General features: G+C 34.0%; 1 protein-coding gene across 1 annotated transcript in view; it reads left to right on the forward strand.

The window, feature by feature from the left end:
* Positions 1 to 19778, forward strand: part of SUCO (SUN domain containing ossification factor) — an 85842-nt gene that overhangs the window by 49404 nt on the left and 16660 nt on the right. The window contains exons 9-16 of the mRNA XM_044676858.1: positions 2494 to 2561; positions 5339 to 5446; positions 6351 to 6456; positions 8716 to 8736; positions 8988 to 9043; positions 9450 to 9541; positions 12212 to 12277; positions 19006 to 19080. Coding sequence (XP_044532793.1) covers positions 2494 to 2561; positions 5339 to 5446; positions 6351 to 6456; positions 8716 to 8736; positions 8988 to 9043; positions 9450 to 9541; positions 12212 to 12277; positions 19006 to 19080 — 592 coding nt within the window. The remainder of the gene's footprint in view (positions 1 to 2493; positions 2562 to 5338; positions 5447 to 6350; positions 6457 to 8715; positions 8737 to 8987; positions 9044 to 9449; positions 9542 to 12211; positions 12278 to 19005; positions 19081 to 19778) is intronic.

A 19778-nucleotide genomic window follows, 5' to 3' on the forward strand; every position in this document is an offset into this window, starting at 1 on the left:
GGCCGACGCACATTTCCACTGGTTGTAACAAGTGTCCTTGTTCAGGGTCTATTTCCCATTCATGTCCGCCTCAGTCCATGCATTCAAGCAGTTGTTTATCTTATATGTTTCCTCTCCTGCAGTCCTTCCTCTGAATGTGGGTAGCATCTTTACCATAAATCCCTCAGAGCTGTCTTGTGTCATTGCAGTGCTGCTGGTACAGATGTCCATTACATTTGATTTTACCACAGTGTATTAATCTCTGTGTACAATGTTCTTCTGGTTCTGCTCCTTTCACTCTGCATCACTTCCTGGAGGTCTCTCCAATTTGCATGGAATTCCTCCAGTTTATTATTCCTTTTAGCACAATAGTATTCCATCACCCACATATACCACAGTTTGTTCAGCCATTCCCCAATTGAAGGACATCCCCTCATTTTCCAGTTTTTTGCCACCACAAAAAGCGCAGCTATAAATATTTTCATACAAGTCTGTTTATCTATGATCTCTTTGGGGTACAAACCCAGCAGTGGTATGGCTGGATCAAAGGGCAGGCAGTCTTTTATAGCCCTTTGAGCATGATTCCAAATTGCCAGCCAGAATGGTTGGATCAGTTCACAGCTCCACCAGCAATGCATTGATGTCCCAATTTTGCCACATCCCCTCCAGCATTCATTACTCTCCCCTTCTTTCATTTTAGCCAATCTGCTAGGTGTGAGGTGATACCTCAGAGTTGTTTTGATTTGCATTTCTCTAATTATTAGAGATTTAGAACACTTTCTCATGTGCTTATTGATACTTTTGATTTCTTTACCTGAAAATTGCCTATTCATGTCTCTTGCCCATTTATCAATTGGGGAATGGCTTGATTTTTTTATACATTTGCTTTAACTCCTTGTATATTTGAGTAATTAGACCCCTGTCAGAGTTTTTCGTTATAAAGATTTTTTCCCAATTTGTTGTTTCCCTTCTGATTTTGACTACATTGTTTTTGTTTGTACAAAAGCTTTTTAGCTTAATATAATCAAAACCATTAAATTTACATTTTGTGATTTTCTCTAACTCTTGCTTAGTTTTAAAATCTTTCCTTTCCCAGAGATCTGACAGGTATATATTCTGTGTTCACTCAACTTATTTATAGTTTCCCTCTTTATATTCAAGTCATTCACCCATTCTGAATTTATCTTGGTGTAGGGTGTGAGATGTTGATCTAAACCTAATCTCTCCCATTTCACACTCCATCTTAACTGACATGGAAAATAAAATATTTGTAAAAAGTGTTTTTAGCACAGTTCCTGGTAGGTGGTAGCAGGTGCTATAGAAATGTTTATTTGCTTCCTCTTCTCTATGTTCCACACAGCTGCCAAAGTGATTTTTATTAATGCAGGCTCTGATCATGTCATTTCTCTTCTCAGTAGTTTTCAGTCACTCCTATTGGCTTTTAAAGAAAGCTGGTTGCCACTTATATTTTTGATTGCATTCTTATTTTCTTTCCTATAGTCTGTGGTCTAGCTATGCCAGTGGTTGTCTTGGTATTCTTCACACAGCACTCCATCTCCCATCTTTGTGCCATTACACTAGCTGATTTGCCATGCAGTGTATCTTCCTCTCCCTTCCTTATAGAATTTCCTATTTCCATTAAGACTCAGCTTAAAGACTTCCTTCTGCATGAAGCTTTTCCAGTTTTCCTCTGACTGCTTAATATCTTCCCGCCCTAGTATTTGTATCCTCACCATCTAAAAGAGTGATCAGTAGGGGCTTAATTAGTACTTTTTGATTGATTTGAGTTTTCATTAATAATTAAATTTATAGGTAAGAGAATTCTTTTAAAAGAATTTTTGCTTAGGAATTTAGAATAAGCTGGTTGTTTCTGTTTTCTTTAAGGATCATAATGTCTGTGCAACTACTTTTCTTTTTTAAACTTAGTAAATAACAATGCCTCATGAGCTTTGAGTGATTTCTTTTTTTTTTTTTTTTTTTAAACCCTTACCTTCCGTCTTGGAGTCAATACTGTATATTGGCTCCAAGGCAGAAGAGTGGTAAGGGGTAGGCAATGGGGGTCAAGTGACTTGCCCAGGATCACACAACTGGGAAGTGTCTACCGGATTTGAACGTAGGACCTCCTGTCTCTAGGCCTGACTCTCAATCCACTGAGCCACCCAGCTGCAGCGTCCCCCCCTTTTCCCCCCTCCCCGAGTGATTTCTTTTTAAAAGAAGAGGGAGGATACTTTTAAATCTATAATCCTTAATATCTACCTTTAGCAAATGTGAAGGTTTTTTCTTTAAAGAAAATCTGATCCTAACTTTTAGGATCAAAAATTTATGTGTTTCTTTTGTGGCATGAGTTTTCTTCAAGTTCAGGCCCTTTTTATAGCTTTCTGTATTGCTCTGATGCTTAAGTACCTGAAGAATTTAAAATGTAGAAAATTGAGTTTTATAATTGCTCAAAAATACTTTGTTCTTTTTGTTTGCCTAGTATTTTCCTTTTCTAATTATTATCTCTTCTTTATATAGAGCACATCTGCAATTCTCATAGAAAACATGGACTTATATATGCTGAATCCATGTAGCACCAAAATTTGGTAAGTTAAAGAAAATCATAATTATACTTTTGTATGAACAAATTACATAGGTATAGACCTATCATCAGATGTAGAGATATCTTGGAGGTCTCAAGACTTATTCTGGCCATCTATTTTATGTGGTTCCTGATCACTTTGCTCAAAAAAATGCTATCCCAATAAGTATAAAGAGGATTATAATTGGGCAAGCATTGTTGCTCCAGTTGAATGATCTTAGCTTAAATATATAATATTGTCAACCTGTCCTGTTCTTCTCCCACTTATATTGTCTGTACTATTAGGAAATTTTCTTACTACCATTGGCCTTTTTTAAAAAACCTGAATTTTTTCTTAAATCTGAAACACTAGGTATAACTTTAGAAGAGGATTTCTTCTTGGCAAAGTGGAGAACTGATTTCAGGATATTGCCTATACCTTTAGAACACAGTATTTGGTTGATTTTGCAGAATTGTCTTTTCTCCCTTCTTTATTGATATCCTTTGTCACAAGGGATAGATTACTGAGTAAGAAAGAGATATGTTTGGAAACAAAGGCAAAATAAAAACAAAAGGATATCAGTAAAGTTTTGTTTGTTGTTTTTTTAAAGGGAATGAGAAAAAGAAATTTCAGTTTCAAACTGCTGATATGTGTCTATAAATTATTGGTTTATGAGAGGTAATTGAATGGTGTTTTTATGATTCAGTAGACTTCACTTTGATTAATGGCTAACTTCTAGAATGTAATATTAAAGGGACGGTTAAGGGTTAATCAACACCTAGAAAATGAAGCAATAATCACAGAAAACCAGCAAGGCTTTTTCTTTGGTATATTTGACATTTGTCCTACTGTTTTGTATTTGTTACAGACTATTCATGCCTTTTTTCTCTTTGATCACAAATTCTAAGATTGTCATGGTCACATCAGTGATAATTTCTTCTTTATTGAAGAGAATAAGATTCAGAATAGTATTTTCATTGTTGGCTTTCCTTTTTTAAGGAATTTATGTTTCAAGTTTAAAGACCCCATCAGCCTCTTATTTTGTAATATGTATAAATTATGGATACCAGGCTGTTTGTTTCTGCATTGTTTTCTGCATTTATTTAGAATGCATATATAATTTGAATGAATGGAAAATTAGAGGTATTTTTAGTTGTTGTAAATGCCTCCCTTGAAGGTGACTATAATCCCTTTGTGTATGTATATCTATATTTGTGTGTGTATCTGTCTGTATTATGTATCACAGATATCAAGTCATTATTGGAGAAATTTGAAATAAAGATTTTTCCCCACCCAATCATTTCCTTTATTATCCTCAGTGCATTAATTTTGTTTGTACAGAAGCTTCCCTGTTTGTATAAATCCTAGTTATTGTCTTTATCTTTTATTATAATTACCTTTGCCTCTTATTTGATTGAGAATATATCTAGGGGACAGCTTAGTGGCCAAGTCTGGAGATGGGAGTTTCTGGGTTCAAATTTGACCTCAGACACTTCCCAGCTGTGTGACCCTGGGTGAGCCACTTAACCCCCATTGCCAGACCTTACCACCCTTCTGCCTTGGAACTAATACACAGTATTGATTCTAAGATAGAAGTTAAGGGCTTAAATAAAAAAAGAAAAAAAAGAATAGACCTACTTAAAGCTGTGAAAGATAATGATGTTTCTTACATCATCATTCTTTATGTTAGGGTCATAGATATTAAAAATATGTTGTGGATAGTTGGCTAGGTAGTACCGTAAAGTGCCAGGCCTAGAGATGGGAGGTCTTGGGTTCAAATCTAGCTTCCGGCACTAACTAGCCGTATGACCCTGAGTAAGTCACTTAATCCTGATTGCCTAGCCCTTGCTGTTTTCTTAAAACTGGTACTAAAACAGAAGGTAAGGATTTAAAAAATACTTTGTGGAATATGGTGTAAGGCAGCATTGGTGAACTTTTTTCTAATTCAAGTGCCCAGAGGGCAAATTCAAGATGTCTGTGAGCCCCTACATTACTGGAGAGAGCTGAGGGAGGAAGTGCTTGTTTTGGGGGGTTGGACAGAGGAGCAGGGAATACAAAAATGTCCACAAGTGCTGGGAAGAGGGGGAACGGAGCAGCTCCACCAGTATTGGCTCTGCCCACACGTGCCATGTCTTCACCAAGACTGAACTAGGACTAATTTCTTCTAGATTGATAATTTAGTGTTTTCTTAGGGGGTAAGCTATTGTGGGTAAAGACTGATTTACTTTGTACCTCATGTTACCTGGATTATCACTGGATTATATAGTAGTTAGTACTCTAGAAATACTGTTGATTTGTTTTGTTTTAGTAGACAAGATATGCATCACAGAAATATTTTCAAAATACCTTTTAAGCAAGTTTTACATGGTGAAATTACATGTACTTTTAGATATCTGGACTTTTAAATAATATTTTCAAAAGTGGATTAATGGAGTAGGTTTATTGACAGGTTTATTGTTTAAAAATCATTCTGCAAATAGATGCACAAATTTAAATTTGTTTAAGGAATATTTTCTGGAATTAATGCACATATATAAGGTAGAAGAATAGCAACTTTTTTGTGAATTAATAGAATTCATGGAAAAGGAAATATGGGTTTCTCTTATATAAAACCATATGAATTCACTCAGATTGCTGATCAGCTTCCAAATAAGAGTTCCTTTAAGTCTTGTTGCCTTTGGTAATGAAATGACATGTTAATATGTATTTTATTGCTTTTTATTCTAAAGGAAAAAAATTGAAAACTATTTTGATATTGATTTTTGCTAAGTGTTCAGATAATTTCTGTGTTTTCTTTAAAGGTTTGTTATTGAACTCTGTGAGCCAATTCAAGTAAAGCAGTTTGACATTGCAAATTATGAATTATTTTCATCTACTCCTAAAGATTTTTTGGTGTCTATTAGTGACAGGTAGGTTTTTTTAAAACTTACATCACCACTTTAAAATTTCTTTTCATGGCCAGTACCTCATTTTATAGAAGTAATATATAATCATTGCATATGCATTTTGCATTAAGACATATTTCTGAGGTGTCCGTATATATACATTTTTTGTTAATGCAGTTAAAAATAAGTCTTGAATTCTTTAGCAAAGAAACCTTTTGGCAGTACAGTTATCACCCCTATTTACCTCTTTTGGAAGTCTGAATTTTCATCTTCTGTTTTTTTCTTATAATGGTATACCTCTTCCAAACTTAAATGTGGTTATGATAGCTTTGTTTCTGCTCCCCATTTCTTTTCTGTCCTCCTTCCACATTCTCTCTATATAATGCAGAAACAATTTACTCATTGATTTATGCTACTGTCACTTCTATTTAATTCATTAAACATTTATTAGGTGCCCACTATAGGCCAATACTGTTCTAAGCACTGGGGACACAAATAAGAAGAGAGATAGTTTCTACCCTCAAGTGTGGTATTATCTTATTCTGTGGAGTTGAAACCATGGAGTGACGTAGAGTAAATATGTTCCATATATCCTTTACTGTCTTCCGTTATTATGTTAATGTCATTGGCAACTCCTTATAAATGACCCAAATTTATCTTATGCTCACTCATAGCTATCTGGTAAATTCATATTGTCCAAGAATTACTTGCACTACTTACTCTGGTACTTCCCTCTTCTACAGGGGCTTTAACACTGATTAGCATTCATGTAGAAAAAGATCTCTGGGACAAAGACCAACTGGCATGATTGTACTATGATAAGTCAGTGTCACCTTGGATAGGAAAAAAAAGATAAAAACTTGATCTATGTCTTGTGATATAATATGCTAACTATTACTCCTTTTGGGGGGATTTATATGTTTTCCAGATATCCAACAAATAAATGGATTAAACTGGGCACTTTTCATGGTAGAGATGAAAGGACTGTTCAGAGTTTCCCGTTAGATGAACAGATGTATGCAAAATATGTCAAGGTAAAATAGTTGGTAAAAGAACATTGTACTTGGTAATGAAAATGTGACTATTCTCATTTTTAAAAATTAAAATTCAGCACATATAGTATGTAGGTATAAATCATTTTATTAAAGAATTATTATTCTTAGCTCTTTCATGGGGCAAATTGAAAAACAGAATGAGTTAATTTTATTATCTCTGGTGAGCATGATAAAGTGACAAATTAGTTTTTATTTATTCAAGGCTGACTTTTCATAGATCTGCTTCCTGTATCAATATCTGAAAATAATTGTCCAAGGGAATTTACTATGCCAATTTGCATAATATCTAAACTCTTCCCGATCCTATTCTTAATATTTTGCTGTTAATGATAAAGTAAATCTGTTTTCCTAATGTATTAGAATCTGAAATTTTGATCGTTACAATTATCATTTAAAAGCAGTAATATTTAAAATATCCTTTTCTTCCACCTGACTTTTTTAGTTATTTAATTTCAAGTTCCCTAGAGTCCTAGGCTATACACTAATAATGAAATTTCATTTTACACAATAATTTCATTAAAAATGAAAATGTAGACATTTCTCATCTAATTTAAACATAAAGCAGGGGGAAGTTGTAAAAGTCTTGGTTATATATATATAAGTGAAATATGTTATTATGTGGAAATCTTAATTTTGATGTTCTATCTTTAAAGAGTTCTTTAAAATGTTCCTTTTCTACTCTCTCCTAGTTAAATTAATAAAATCATAGTTAAAGTTAGATTTGAGACAACAACCTTGCCTTTCCCCCCTTTTCTATCCATAGCTGCAAACTTTGAAATCGCTATTATGTTTAGTATAGTGACTTTTTTTGAATGGCAATTGTATTGATCACTTCTACTATACTTTTAATAATTTTAGCTAGCTCTAATAGTCTTCTGGGTGTTTGACTGTTTGCTTAGCATGTATCTGCATCTGCAAACGGGTAAACTTGTAGTATTCATAGTCTTAGCCTAAAAGTATTAAATTTTATTTTTCTTAAATGTTTTTGATATTATTTTTAATGATATTTCAGTAAAGGCAAAGTTTTGACATGACTGTTAGTTTTGTGTTGCTTATGCTATTAAATGTAAAAATACACTTTTAGCAATAAATTCATTTTTGTTTCAAAAGTTATTACCCAAGTTGATCAGTCATTCAATAGATTATCCCCTTTTCAATACTTGAAGCTTGAGACAATTTTGGTGTTCATCGTTTTTGCAGAATGGCCCACAAGATTTTTAGTTTTGTGTAAATTGAGTCAACTGTCAGAACTAGTTATCTCAGGTTCTCATTCAATATTAGTATATTTCTTATACTGTATACCTGATACATTGGAAAATGTTAAACTTGGAGTGAAAGGATCTGGTTTCAAATCCTACCCCTAATACTGTGTTACCATTCTCTTAATCTCTCTGTGCCTCAGTTTCTTTATAAAATCTGGAATTTTAGAATTGTACTTGATTTTCTTTAACCCACCCAAATGAATAAAATTTGGGAAGTCTATACAAACAGTTCTTTTAAAATGTTTTGTGTGTTGCAAATGCAGTTTTTTCTTCCAGTATCACCAATATTTTTAAATTAATAAATGATGCTTAAAGGGATACTTGCTATGCCATATCAAAAAATTATGCTTTATCTATTTTGGCTTTGTCATTACTTTTCCTAAAACTTATTTCTTCAAAATAGAACGAATGGCATAGTATAAACAGTCTTGCATGTTAGACAATAACCTTAATATGTATACACCTGTGGAATATGTAAAATGAAGTTCATGAAGGAAAAGTAGTTGTTGATAATAGTAAAAGTAGTTATAAAAAGCTTGGCCATTTCATTTGTATGTGCTATTATAGGATTAAAATACATTTTCACTAATAGGAAAATAATATATTTGTGCATCTAATAAGTATTAATGTGATTTTTCAAATATATAAGTATATAATTTCAACAACCTAAATCTGGTTAGTAGAGATCATTTTAATTAAAATAACAAAACATTTGAGAATTATAAAATTATATTTATTTTAATATAGGCATTAAGGCACATATTGTTAAATTATATTTATGAGTAGTAATGATAAAAATCAAGACTGTAATTTGAGTTTCCATTCAGAATGAGAGTACTACAACTTTATCCATTATAATACATTTCTTTCCATACTTTCTCCATAAAATGTAATTGAGAAATATTTAAAGTTGCTTTTAGCATGTTATCTAGACTTTTGTACTGATATCTTTTTCTTTTCCTTTCTCTTGCTTCAGATGTTCATCAAATACATAAAGGTTAGCGACCTTCTCTTTTGGAATGTTGAATGCATAGAGCTTGGTATATTGCAGCTCACCATCTTAATTGCATGGCAAAAACAAGTTTCCAAGATTCTCTTTGCCTTTTCCTCTCCTCCTTCCTCTCCCACTTTCTCGGAATGTTTACCTTGTGGAAATATTGCAAGTGTAAAACTTGGATCTATTATCTTGAATTATAATAAGATTAAACATTTCTGGGTTTCCATTTTTTAAGTACTTTTATTCTTTAGGTGGAGTTGCTATCACATTTTGGATCAGAACACTTTTGTCCATTAAGCCTTATAAGGTAATGTACAAAATGTATGTCCTGGGAGAAAAGTAAACACTATGTTTTTTTCAAAGAATTTGAGGCCTTAAAAATATTTCACAATTATGGTTTTTAAATCAATATATTTATTTTAACTGCATCATTTAAAGGGAAGTAAATTTTATATTTGCATAGATAGCAACATTGTTAAACTAGGATTTCAAAGGTTTTATGAAATTGGAACCTTCAAATTCATTTTGGGGTTAGGCGGGTTCATGTTTTGCTGATTAAATATATGGAAGGAATTTTAGTGGAATAGTTTATTCAAAACATTTTAATTGGATTTCAAGTGTTTCATTATTAGATAATTTGTTGATATGCTTTTATTAAAATAAGTGTTTTATGCTTTATTTCAAGAATCTTTATTATAAATTGATGTTTCTAGGGTATTTGGCACCAGCATGGTTGAAGAATATGAAGAAATTGCTGATTCTCAGTACCAGTCAGAGAGACAAGAGCTATTTGATGAGGACTATGGTAGGTCATCTATAGTAGGTAAACACTGACTTAAAGCATTTTTCTTTTCCTTTAATTTTCATCACTTAAAAATATTATTGAGTGATCCTGGTTTTAAATTTTTTGAAAGCAGCCAAAATGTATGGTACTAACTTGTCTTTATTTTTATTTTTGGTCTTTGGGGGGGGGGGTTAATAGTCTTTTTTCTTGTCCATTAAATTTTATCCATGTTTACTTCCTTGAATTTAATTTTAATTTTCCTTCATTAGCTCTGTGTGTGTCTGTATCTGAGGCACAGCCAGGTTAAGTCACTTGCCCACAGTCCCATTGTTAAAATTAGTCTTTTTGAACCAGGCCTTCTGACTATGTAGCCCCAGGACCCTGTCCACACTGCTGAGTCAGATGTGTTATTTATTACCTTACTACTCAATCACTTAACCTAATTGGGCAGTATTTCCTTAAATTATATGTGACTATATAAATAAAAGGGAATTGAACCAGATGATCTGCAAAATCTCTTCTAAGGTTTTAAGTTCTATAATTAAGTTACAAATGCCCCCAGTGCTTATAAATATCTTTATAGCCTGAAAAAGTTAATGCTTTTCATTGTCTATATTCAAGGCCTCTACTTATAATTGTATCCCCAAACTTTGTCCTGTATTATCCTCTCTTTTTACATTTTATCATTTGGTGGCCTTATTATCTCTTGTTGATTCAATTATCATCGCTATAGACCATCATATCTAACTCTATTCTTGAGTTTGTCACTCATTTCCAGTTGTCTCTTGGATTTTTCAAATTAGATGTCCAATAAGTTTCAAGCCCCATGCATTGTCTCTCCCTCCACCTCCTACTTTCTAGACTTGCCTATTTTTGTTCAGATATCATCCTCCCGGAAGGAAGGAAGAAGAGAGGGAGGGAAGAAGGAAATATTAAGTACCTACTATATGCCAGGCACCATGTTAAACATTTCACAAATATCTCATTTGATTTTCACAACAACCCTGAGAAGTCGGTGCCATTATGATCCCCATTTTACTGATGAGGAAACAGAAGCAAACAGAAGTTAAGTGACTTGCTCAAGATCACACATCTACTAAGTATCTGAGACTAGATTTGACCTCAGGTTTTCCTGACTTCAAGCTCAGTTTTATCCTCAGTATCCTGTAGCTGCTTAGGTTTGCAATCTCAGCATTAATCTTCAACTCTATATTTAACTTTCTCCCACATCTCTAAACAGAACTTGTTAACTCTACCTTCTCTCCTACCCCATCTGTTTTTGTCTCCTCATATTGCCACTGGCCTTGTTCAGTCCTTCATCACTCCATTAGTATAGGAGCTCCTTGTGGTCAGGGTCTGTCTCATGCCTTTCTTTGTATCCCCAGTGCCCAGCTCATAGTAGGTGCTTAATAAATGTTTATTGACTGACTTCTCATTTGGAATATTGCAGTAGCTCTTAATGGTATTCCCTACCTTATGTCCCCAATCCATTCTACATTCCACAAAGCAACAAAAGTGATTTTCTTAAACTCCATATGTCTGACTGTGTCATTCTTCTATTCAGTAAACTCTAATGACATCTGATTGCCTTTAGGATAAAATTTAAACTCTTCTTTGGTATTTAAAGCCCTTCACCAGTTAGATCAAGTCTGCCATTCCAGCCTTATTATAAAGGCAGGCTGTAGAGTATACCTTTCTTTTTTTTTTTTTATTTTAAACCCTTAACTTCTGTGTATTGACTTATAGTTGGAAGATTGGTAAGGGTAGGCAATGGGGGTCAAGTGACTTGCCCAGGGTCACACAGCTGGGAAGTGTCCGAGGCCAGATTTGAACCTAGGACCTCCTGTCTCTAGGCCTGGCTCAATCCACTGAGCTACCCAGCTGCCCCAGAGTATACCTTTCTTACTCATTATACTACTGCTAAACTTAGGGTCTTGCTGTTCCTTACATATATGATACAACATCTCCTATCTCTGTGACTTTCCATTAGTTATTGCTCATACCTGAAATGAGGGCAGCTAGATGGTAAAGTGGATAGAACTTCAGATTTGGAGTCAGGAAGATTTGAGTTCAGATTTGGTCTCAAACATTAACTAGCTGAGTGACTGTGGGCAAGTCATTTAACCTCATCTGTAAAAATGATCTGGATAAGGAGATGATGGCATATCATTCCAGTATCTCTGCCAAGAGATGACCCAATGGGTCATGAAGAGTCAAGACAAGTCACTGAACAATGCCTGAAATACATATTCTTCAAATCTGCTTCTTGAATCTTTTGCTTCCTTCAAAATTCAGCTCAGATACTTAAATTTTACATAAAATCTTGCCTGATCTTTCCCACCCCTTTCTCCTCTTTTCTGATGTCCCTCTTCCCATAACTTTGTATTTATCTGGTATATGTTTATATATGCATTATCATTCATACATCATATATAATAGTATATAATATTTTATATATTGAAACAGGAACCGCTTGATTTTTGTTTTTGTATTCCCTGCTCTAAACATATTTGGGTACTTAATAGAAGGTACTTATTAAATACTTATTGATTGATTTTTCCCAGTATGTTGATGCTCTTAGTTATTTTATTTTTGACTCCCTGTGACTTGAGTTGTTGGTATGGTGTAATTTTTATATATATGTACATATATGCATATAATAATTCATTTTATATAATATTTTTTTAACAGATTATCCTTTGGATTATAGTACTGGGGAGGACAAATCTTCAAAAAATCTTCTTGGTTCTGCCACAAGTAAGTATTTTTCCCTTGAAATTTTATAGTGCTTTCCAAATTTTTCCATTCTGTGACCCATTTGGAAATTTCCAACATTTTCTGTGACACACTCTTGGTGTCCTTACATCCATAGATGAGAAGTGATGCAAAAGAAGAAGGGAAGGAGGAGGATATATTAATTGATCTTTGAAGATAATTCAGTTGATTAGGATTTTGAGAAGAGGAAAGGGATACTATAATATACAGAACCAACAATTATGGACATGGCATGACAAAGCAAAGGGGAAAGGAACCCAGACTATTTATCTATAAGAGCATTGGGGTGGTAATGTTTATAAAGGGGAAAAAACTGGTTTTAAGATGTAAGTGAGGTATCATTATACTAATTGAGTATAGTATGTGCTCAGCTTTAGCCATAATTTTGCCCTGGACAAAATGGAACTGAAATGTTTTGTTCAAAGAACAGAAAGGAGGCCATGTGACTGAGAGAGAGAGAGAGACAGAGACAGAGACAGAGACAGAGACAGAGACAGAGACAGAGAGACAGAGAGACAGAGAGAGAGAGAGAGAGAATGTAAGAAGACTAGAAAGGTAGAAAATGGGACAGCTTTGAAGAATTTTATATTTAATCATTTTATATTTAATCTTGGGGGAGTGATAAGGAGCTAGTGGACTCTGGAGTTGTGTGGAGAGGGTGTTATATAGCTAGAAAGTGTCTGAGGACAAATTTGAATCCAGGACTTCATGTCATTCACCTCACCACTCCATGATTAACTTTTTTTTTTTTTTAAACCCTTGTACTTCGGTGTATTGTCTCATAGGTGGAAGATTGGTAAGGGTGGGCAATGGGGGTCAAGTGACTTGCCCAGGGTCACCCAGCTGGGAAGTGTCTGAGGCCGGGTTTGAACCTAGGACCTCCTGTTTCTAGGCCTGGCTCTCACTCCACTGAGCTACCCAGCTGCCCCCATGATTAACTTTTAATTAACTTTGAAGAGAGCAATTTCATTGAATGACTAGGTTGGAAGCCATACTGTAGAGAGTTATAAAAGAGAATGAGAGAAAAGGAAGTGGAGAGACAGTGATTGTAGATGGTTTTCTTAAGGAGTTTGACCATTTAAGAGAAGTAATATGGGATGAAGGTAGGAACCGATAGATCAAGTGATGTTTTTTTGAGAATGGGGAAGATATAAGTGTGTTGGTGACAGGGCATAATACAATGCATGAGAGTTTGAAGATAGGTGAGAGAGTGAGGAAAATAGAGAAAGCAGTGATGGAATTGCCTGAGCATTTGTGTATGTGGAGAAGTTTGCTTTGGCAAGAAGTGCTGCCCATGTGTGTGAGACAATGCTTCTGTTAATAGACAATCCCCTGGAGTTTTGATCAGTAAGGCTGTTATAGGTGCCGTCTCCCATCAGGACTCTTTAATTTTTAAAAATGACAAGATAAAATGTTAAAATAGCCTTCTGCATTTGCCTTTTTGAATACTTTGCTTCTGACATATTGATTTCAAAGTTTATTCAGATAGACTAGTGGTGTCAACTCAGACAATTCCACAAGAATATAGTATTAGACAAAATTTCTTCAATTAAAATTTAAAATGTAATGTAAATATAATATAGTAGCAGGATAACATGTAGCACAATATTTTGGTATATTTCTAGAAAATTAAGGCCTTTCAAAAAGGAGGAGGCTATTACCATATAATATTTAAATGTGTTAGGTTGTTTTACAAAATAAAAATATTATTTTGAACTTAGTGTATCATTGACTTTCTGTCCTTTAGAGATCTATCATTTGTTTGAATGGAACTCTCTTGTATTCATAGCACTCTATTAACATAGATTCAAAACTTCAACTATCATCATTCCCCACCTGAAGCAAGACATAAGAGTTATCTACTTAGGCGTCACCTATATTTTAATAAGCCCTGCTAAGAAAAACTTTAGCTGCAGTGTGGTATATTGGATAGAGACATGACCTCGAAAGACCTTGGGTTCAAGTCTCCTTCTGACATACACAGTAGTGCTGGTACTGCAGGGGGAATTGTTCCAAGACCTACCATGGATGACTGAAACTTCAGATAGGGTAGAACACCTGCAGAACCAGGGATAAAGAGGCATAAAACCAAGTGCAACTAACTCCATAAGACTATAAATTGCAAGGAACATACCATTGATAAAGTGAGTTTCTTTGGGAATTGCCAAAATTAGTGATATCAGAGACCTTGGCTCTATAATAAGGACATTGAAAAACTACTAAAAGAAACACAGGACAAACAACACAACCAAAAAACCAAGTTACCTTCAATAGTAGAAACTTTTTCTTCCTAAGTAATCCTTCTTACTTTTTTGTTTTTCACATATCTATAGAAATAGAGTAGGGAGGAAGAGAAGATAGAAGATGCTATAAGGCAACCAGTTCTTTTTTGAGACATAGGACAAATACTCAAAAGTAATGAAATCTAGAATCCTTGGCTAGGAGATAAAATCACCTTTTTGGCAAGTGGGGGAATTCTAGGACCTTGTTTCATTGGGATGATGATGATGATGATGATGCTAATTATTGATGATGATAGTAGCCAATATATAGCACTTTAAAGTTTGCAAAACTCTGTATCCTCCATCCCCATTTTAATGTATGAGGAAGGAAAGGGGGGGGTTGAGAAAGATTAAGTAACTTGCTAAAGGACACAAAAGCTAATAAGTGTCAGAGGCAGGATTTGAACTTTAGGTCCTCTTGACTCCCTAACCAGCACTCTAATCACTGCTATTTTACTGCCTCTCAGTTTAATCTTTATCTTTATATTTTGACCTTAAGTTGCATCAATAGGAAGATAAAATGGGCAATTTTGAGAACATCACAAATTCCATCTTAGAGCAGGGAAAATCAATTTAGGGTATGGACAAAAGGTCTCTTTTCCCCCAGAACCCACAAACTTGTTAGGGATCTTCCATGAGTCCTATTATGCCAATTTCTTTCCATTTGAGGCTGAGAGGCTAGATGAATTAAATGAACTAATGTTACTCTGGATCTCATTTCAGTATAAAAATCCTCTCAGTACTCCATGTGTTGGGCTTTAACTTATAATAATTTATCATCTTGGGAAGTGGGGGTTAAAAGAGAAAATTCTAACTTTTTACAAGTGTTGATATATGAGTAAAGGTCTCAGAATGATTTGTGGGGCTCTTTGGATACTTTCAATTATATATAAAAAGAGTAAATAATGTCCAATGAGCATGTTAATCAGACCTTGTATCATTATAGGCATTTAGCAATAACCTGAACATGCAGCTTTGAATTCATAACACATGAAAAATGCTTTAGCTTTCCAGGTCTACAAGGAAGATTATCCCTAGGGTACAGTGAATAAGATTGGCAACTGGAGGTTCTGTAAAAACACTTGAAGATGATTTTCAAACAATTCACCTATAACTTACCTTTCCTCTTCTATCCTTTTATTTCTCTCTTATTCCCACTCTTGAATCAATATGGGAAAGGCAGAGTTGGATAATTCTACTATTATCACTTATAGTTCCTCTACTTCCTCTTAACTGCACCCCTTTTTACCCTCCCACCCCCATTCTCATACAGACCATTTTGCTTCATTTTGCCTTTTTATTTATTCTCTTGAAAAATGACATTGGTTTTCATTTTGTTCTAAAATGCCTTGTGGTGTGAAGCCTGGGTTTGTGAAAGTATGCTAGTGGTGTTGCATTAGGTTCTACATTGTTGAAAAGACTTCAAGTATATGTCCAGAAACAGATTTGTCTGCTCCCTGAGAACAAGGTACAGAGTCAAAAGTTGACTCAAAACTTGCTGACCTATTATTTAGACATGGCAAACCATAAAATAAAAATTTAGAATGGTCTTTAGTTCTGTGTAGTCCCCATTCACTTTTGCAGTGACAAAATGAGTATTCTAAGAATCACATTTAGAACATTAATAAACCTTAACTGTTGGCTCTGAGTGAAATCCTAATCCATTTACCAGTAAGTGATTATTCAGTAATTGAATCATATCAGAATTCTCACTATAAATAAAACCAGAAGACAAGGAATTTGATGCTTAAATATGGAAGGATGAATTGGAGATTCTGTTTGAAGAATCCAGTAAAAAATGATATAGAATAGACTTTTGTACCATTTGTACAAAAGTAGTTAAAAATATCATTTTGTTAAACACTTGAGCCTTTTTTATTGCCAAAAGATCATTTTAAAGATAGTTGCACTTTTAGCACCAAAATAAATTGTAAAAGAACAAGAAAGTGTAAATATATCTATGATCAACAAAATAAGAAATTCCAAGTGAAATCAATATATCCTTTGTAAAAGGATAAAAAAGTAGAGAAATTGCACAAATTGAAGAAGAAGGAAAAAATTATGTTGGAAAACATGGTTCAGGATTAAGGAGTAAGAAACAAGAGAGGCCAAAAGTTAAACCTTATATATGGATATCAGTCTCTACTCAAAGTAAAAGCCTCAACTAGACCACTTGTCACCATATTGTTAAAAATCTTGGATTAAAATGGTGAATCAAAAGGGACAGAGAGAAAGTGATTATTACCGGTATAAGTCATTCTTGAACCAGCTGTCTACTGTTGATACCAGCTATATGTGCACCTTTTTTTTTTTTTTAAACCCCTACCTTCTTAGTGTCAATTCTAACACAGAAGAACTGCAAGGGCTGGACAGTTGGGGGTTAAGTGAATGTCCCAGGGTCACACAACCAGGAAGTATCTGAGGCCAGATTCAAATATGCCAGCAACTTTGAAAATCAAAACCTGTGTCAGATGAGAAAGAGAAAATAAAACCAAGAGCATATATAGCATCCAATGGATGAAAGTGGATGTTAATGTGTACTAACTCTATTTCCTAAGAAAACCTAAAAAGCATGTTTATATCACCCATCTCCCTTAGCCCCTTCCTGGTTTAGAGGAGGAGATACAGGAACTTATGGACCTGTATTACAAAGGATGAGAAGGATTGGTATTGGGAAAGAGTTGGGATTAATCACAGATCCATCTAAATAAAGATATTGAGATTAGGCATACATTATGATTACATACCTGCTACATATTTGTAGCTATATATGAACAAACCATACAATATATGCTGTAAACTAAGGCTCTATTGGCTAATGATTAGATTACATATAGATTTTTATTGCTAATAAGATTTGAAATAGTGACATGTCCATAGGGAAATTACAGTAGAGAATCAAATACCCCTCTTTTTTTGTCTATAATGTGAACCCTGATAAAACTGAATTTAGAACTTCTAAATCATCAGAATAATAATGAGCTGTGGAATAAACATGTCACAAAATAATCTTTTTTTCTGTGAGGGAAAAGTTAAAATATTTCAAGTCATTTTTCTGAGTCTTGTTTTATAGGAATGGTTGCTTACAGATTAATTAAGAACCAGCATGGAGATAGAATATAGAGAGAGTTATATAGGAAGAAAGTTGTGCCATCTCCTTTTTAGGATTTAGATTTTTTTTTTTTTTCTGGACATTTTTAAAAAAGAAATAATCCTGGACTAGAAGGTGTAAAATTTAATCTTGACTCCACCACACTTAGTAATTGTGTGACATTGGATAAGTCACACAATGCAACTTCTCTGTGCTTCAGTTTCCTTAGTAGCAAAATGGGCATAATAACAACTTGCTTTCCTGGTCAGCAGGGTTGCTTTAAAGATAAAATGAAATAGCACATACTAAAGGACTTTGTATTTATAGCATTCCATAAAATACAGACTTTTTCTGCAATTATTGGAGATTGAACAAATATTTGCATTGAACTAATTGCATATGCCATGAAACATTAAATATATTATGATTTACACTCATAGTAGATGTTAATAATTAGTATTACAGGTTAGCTTACATTTAAATATTTATAATTATTGATGAATTCTGTTCAGTACAATCTAAGTCACTGTTAGACTATTGAATCAAAAAGAATTATCCACTAATAATTTGGTGTACACTTACTGTGCAAATGGAGCATGTTTAGGAACATTTTTTCCTTTGTTTTGAAATTTTAATTTTTGTTTTGCTTTTTTAACCCTTGCCATCTGTCTTAGAATCCATGCTAAGTATTGGTTCTAAGGTAGAAGAGCAGTAAAGTCTAGGCCAGTGATGGGCAAACTTTTTAAAGAGGGGGCCAAAGGAAAGGAAATGCTCATCTGTCAGTCTGTTTCTAAGGCAACTCTTTCAAAGTTTCATTGTATTGTATCCTACTCATTGTATTCGTCAGATTAGGAACATTTCAGGGGGCCACATCTAGCCTATGGGCAGTAGTTTGCCCATCCCTGGTCTAGGCAGTTAGGGTTAAGGGTCACACAGCCAGGAAATGTCTGAGGCCATATTTGAACCTAGGACCTCCCAACTCTAGGCCTGGCTCTCAATTCACTTAGCTTACCTAACTGCCCCAATTTTCATATTTTTTACTTATTTTTTGAAACATGAACTATGTCATTTTCTTATAAGAATATTAAAGGAAAATTTAAGACTTCAAAATTTATGTACATAAGACTTTATGTGTATGCATAAAAAGATACATTTATATCCCTGAAATTTTGAAAGTTGAATTATATGCCAGTTATTGGAAAATAAAATAAGGAAATGTTTTATCAATACCAAAAATTCATTTCAGCAAACATGTTAACAAGCATTTATTAAATGCTTTTTAATCTACTTGAGTTTTGAAGAAATTTCCTTTCTTTGACTGGTTGCATTCTGTTTAGATGCCATTCTAAATATGGTGAATATTGCTGCAAATATATTGGGAGCAAAAACTGAAGACCTTGCTGAGACAGAAGGTAAGTGCCAATTAATTTTTTTAATCTTTTTTTCAAAGGTGGCTTCTCATATATTTCTTGTCCCATTGTTCTATCTGCCTACCAATGAATAAACTAGTTAGATTTTAAAAAGAAAAATGTAAGATAGCTAATAATTTATTTTTAGAACTTCTACAAACTCTATATTTGTAGCAAGATATTAATATTCCCTTATTTGTCCTTCCTTGCTCTCTCTCTTTCTCTCTCTCTCTCTCTCACACACACACACAGAGCCATCCACACATCATACCTATATGTTCATTAACTATCACTTTTAATTCTTCTATTTATTTGAATTGTTCAAGATTACTTTGAATAGTCAAGAGAATATGACATTGATCGTTTTGATTCTTTTCTGTTAAACTTTTTCTATACAATAGCCTACTAAGGCAGTTTAGAAATAAGGCAGCTATTAATATAATCTATTTAGGGAAATGTCTTTGATCACCAAGTATAAACAACCACCCCTTTCTCTTTAATTTCCCTGCCATTTAGGACCCCAGGATCCTCCACAATTATGCACCATCATAACTTTTTTTCAGTATTAATTTAAAACAAAATATTATTTTTTTAACCCTTTCATCTTAAAATCAATACTGTGTGTTGGTTCCAAAGCAGAAGCGCAGTTAGGGCTAGGCAATGGGGGTTAAGTGACTTGCCCAGGGTCACAAAGCTAGAAA

The sequence above is a fragment of the Gracilinanus agilis genome, chromosome 4 (genome assembly GCF_016433145.1).
Source record: "Gracilinanus agilis isolate LMUSP501 chromosome 4, AgileGrace, whole genome shotgun sequence".
NCBI lineage: Eukaryota > Metazoa > Chordata > Mammalia > Didelphimorphia > Didelphidae > Gracilinanus > Gracilinanus agilis.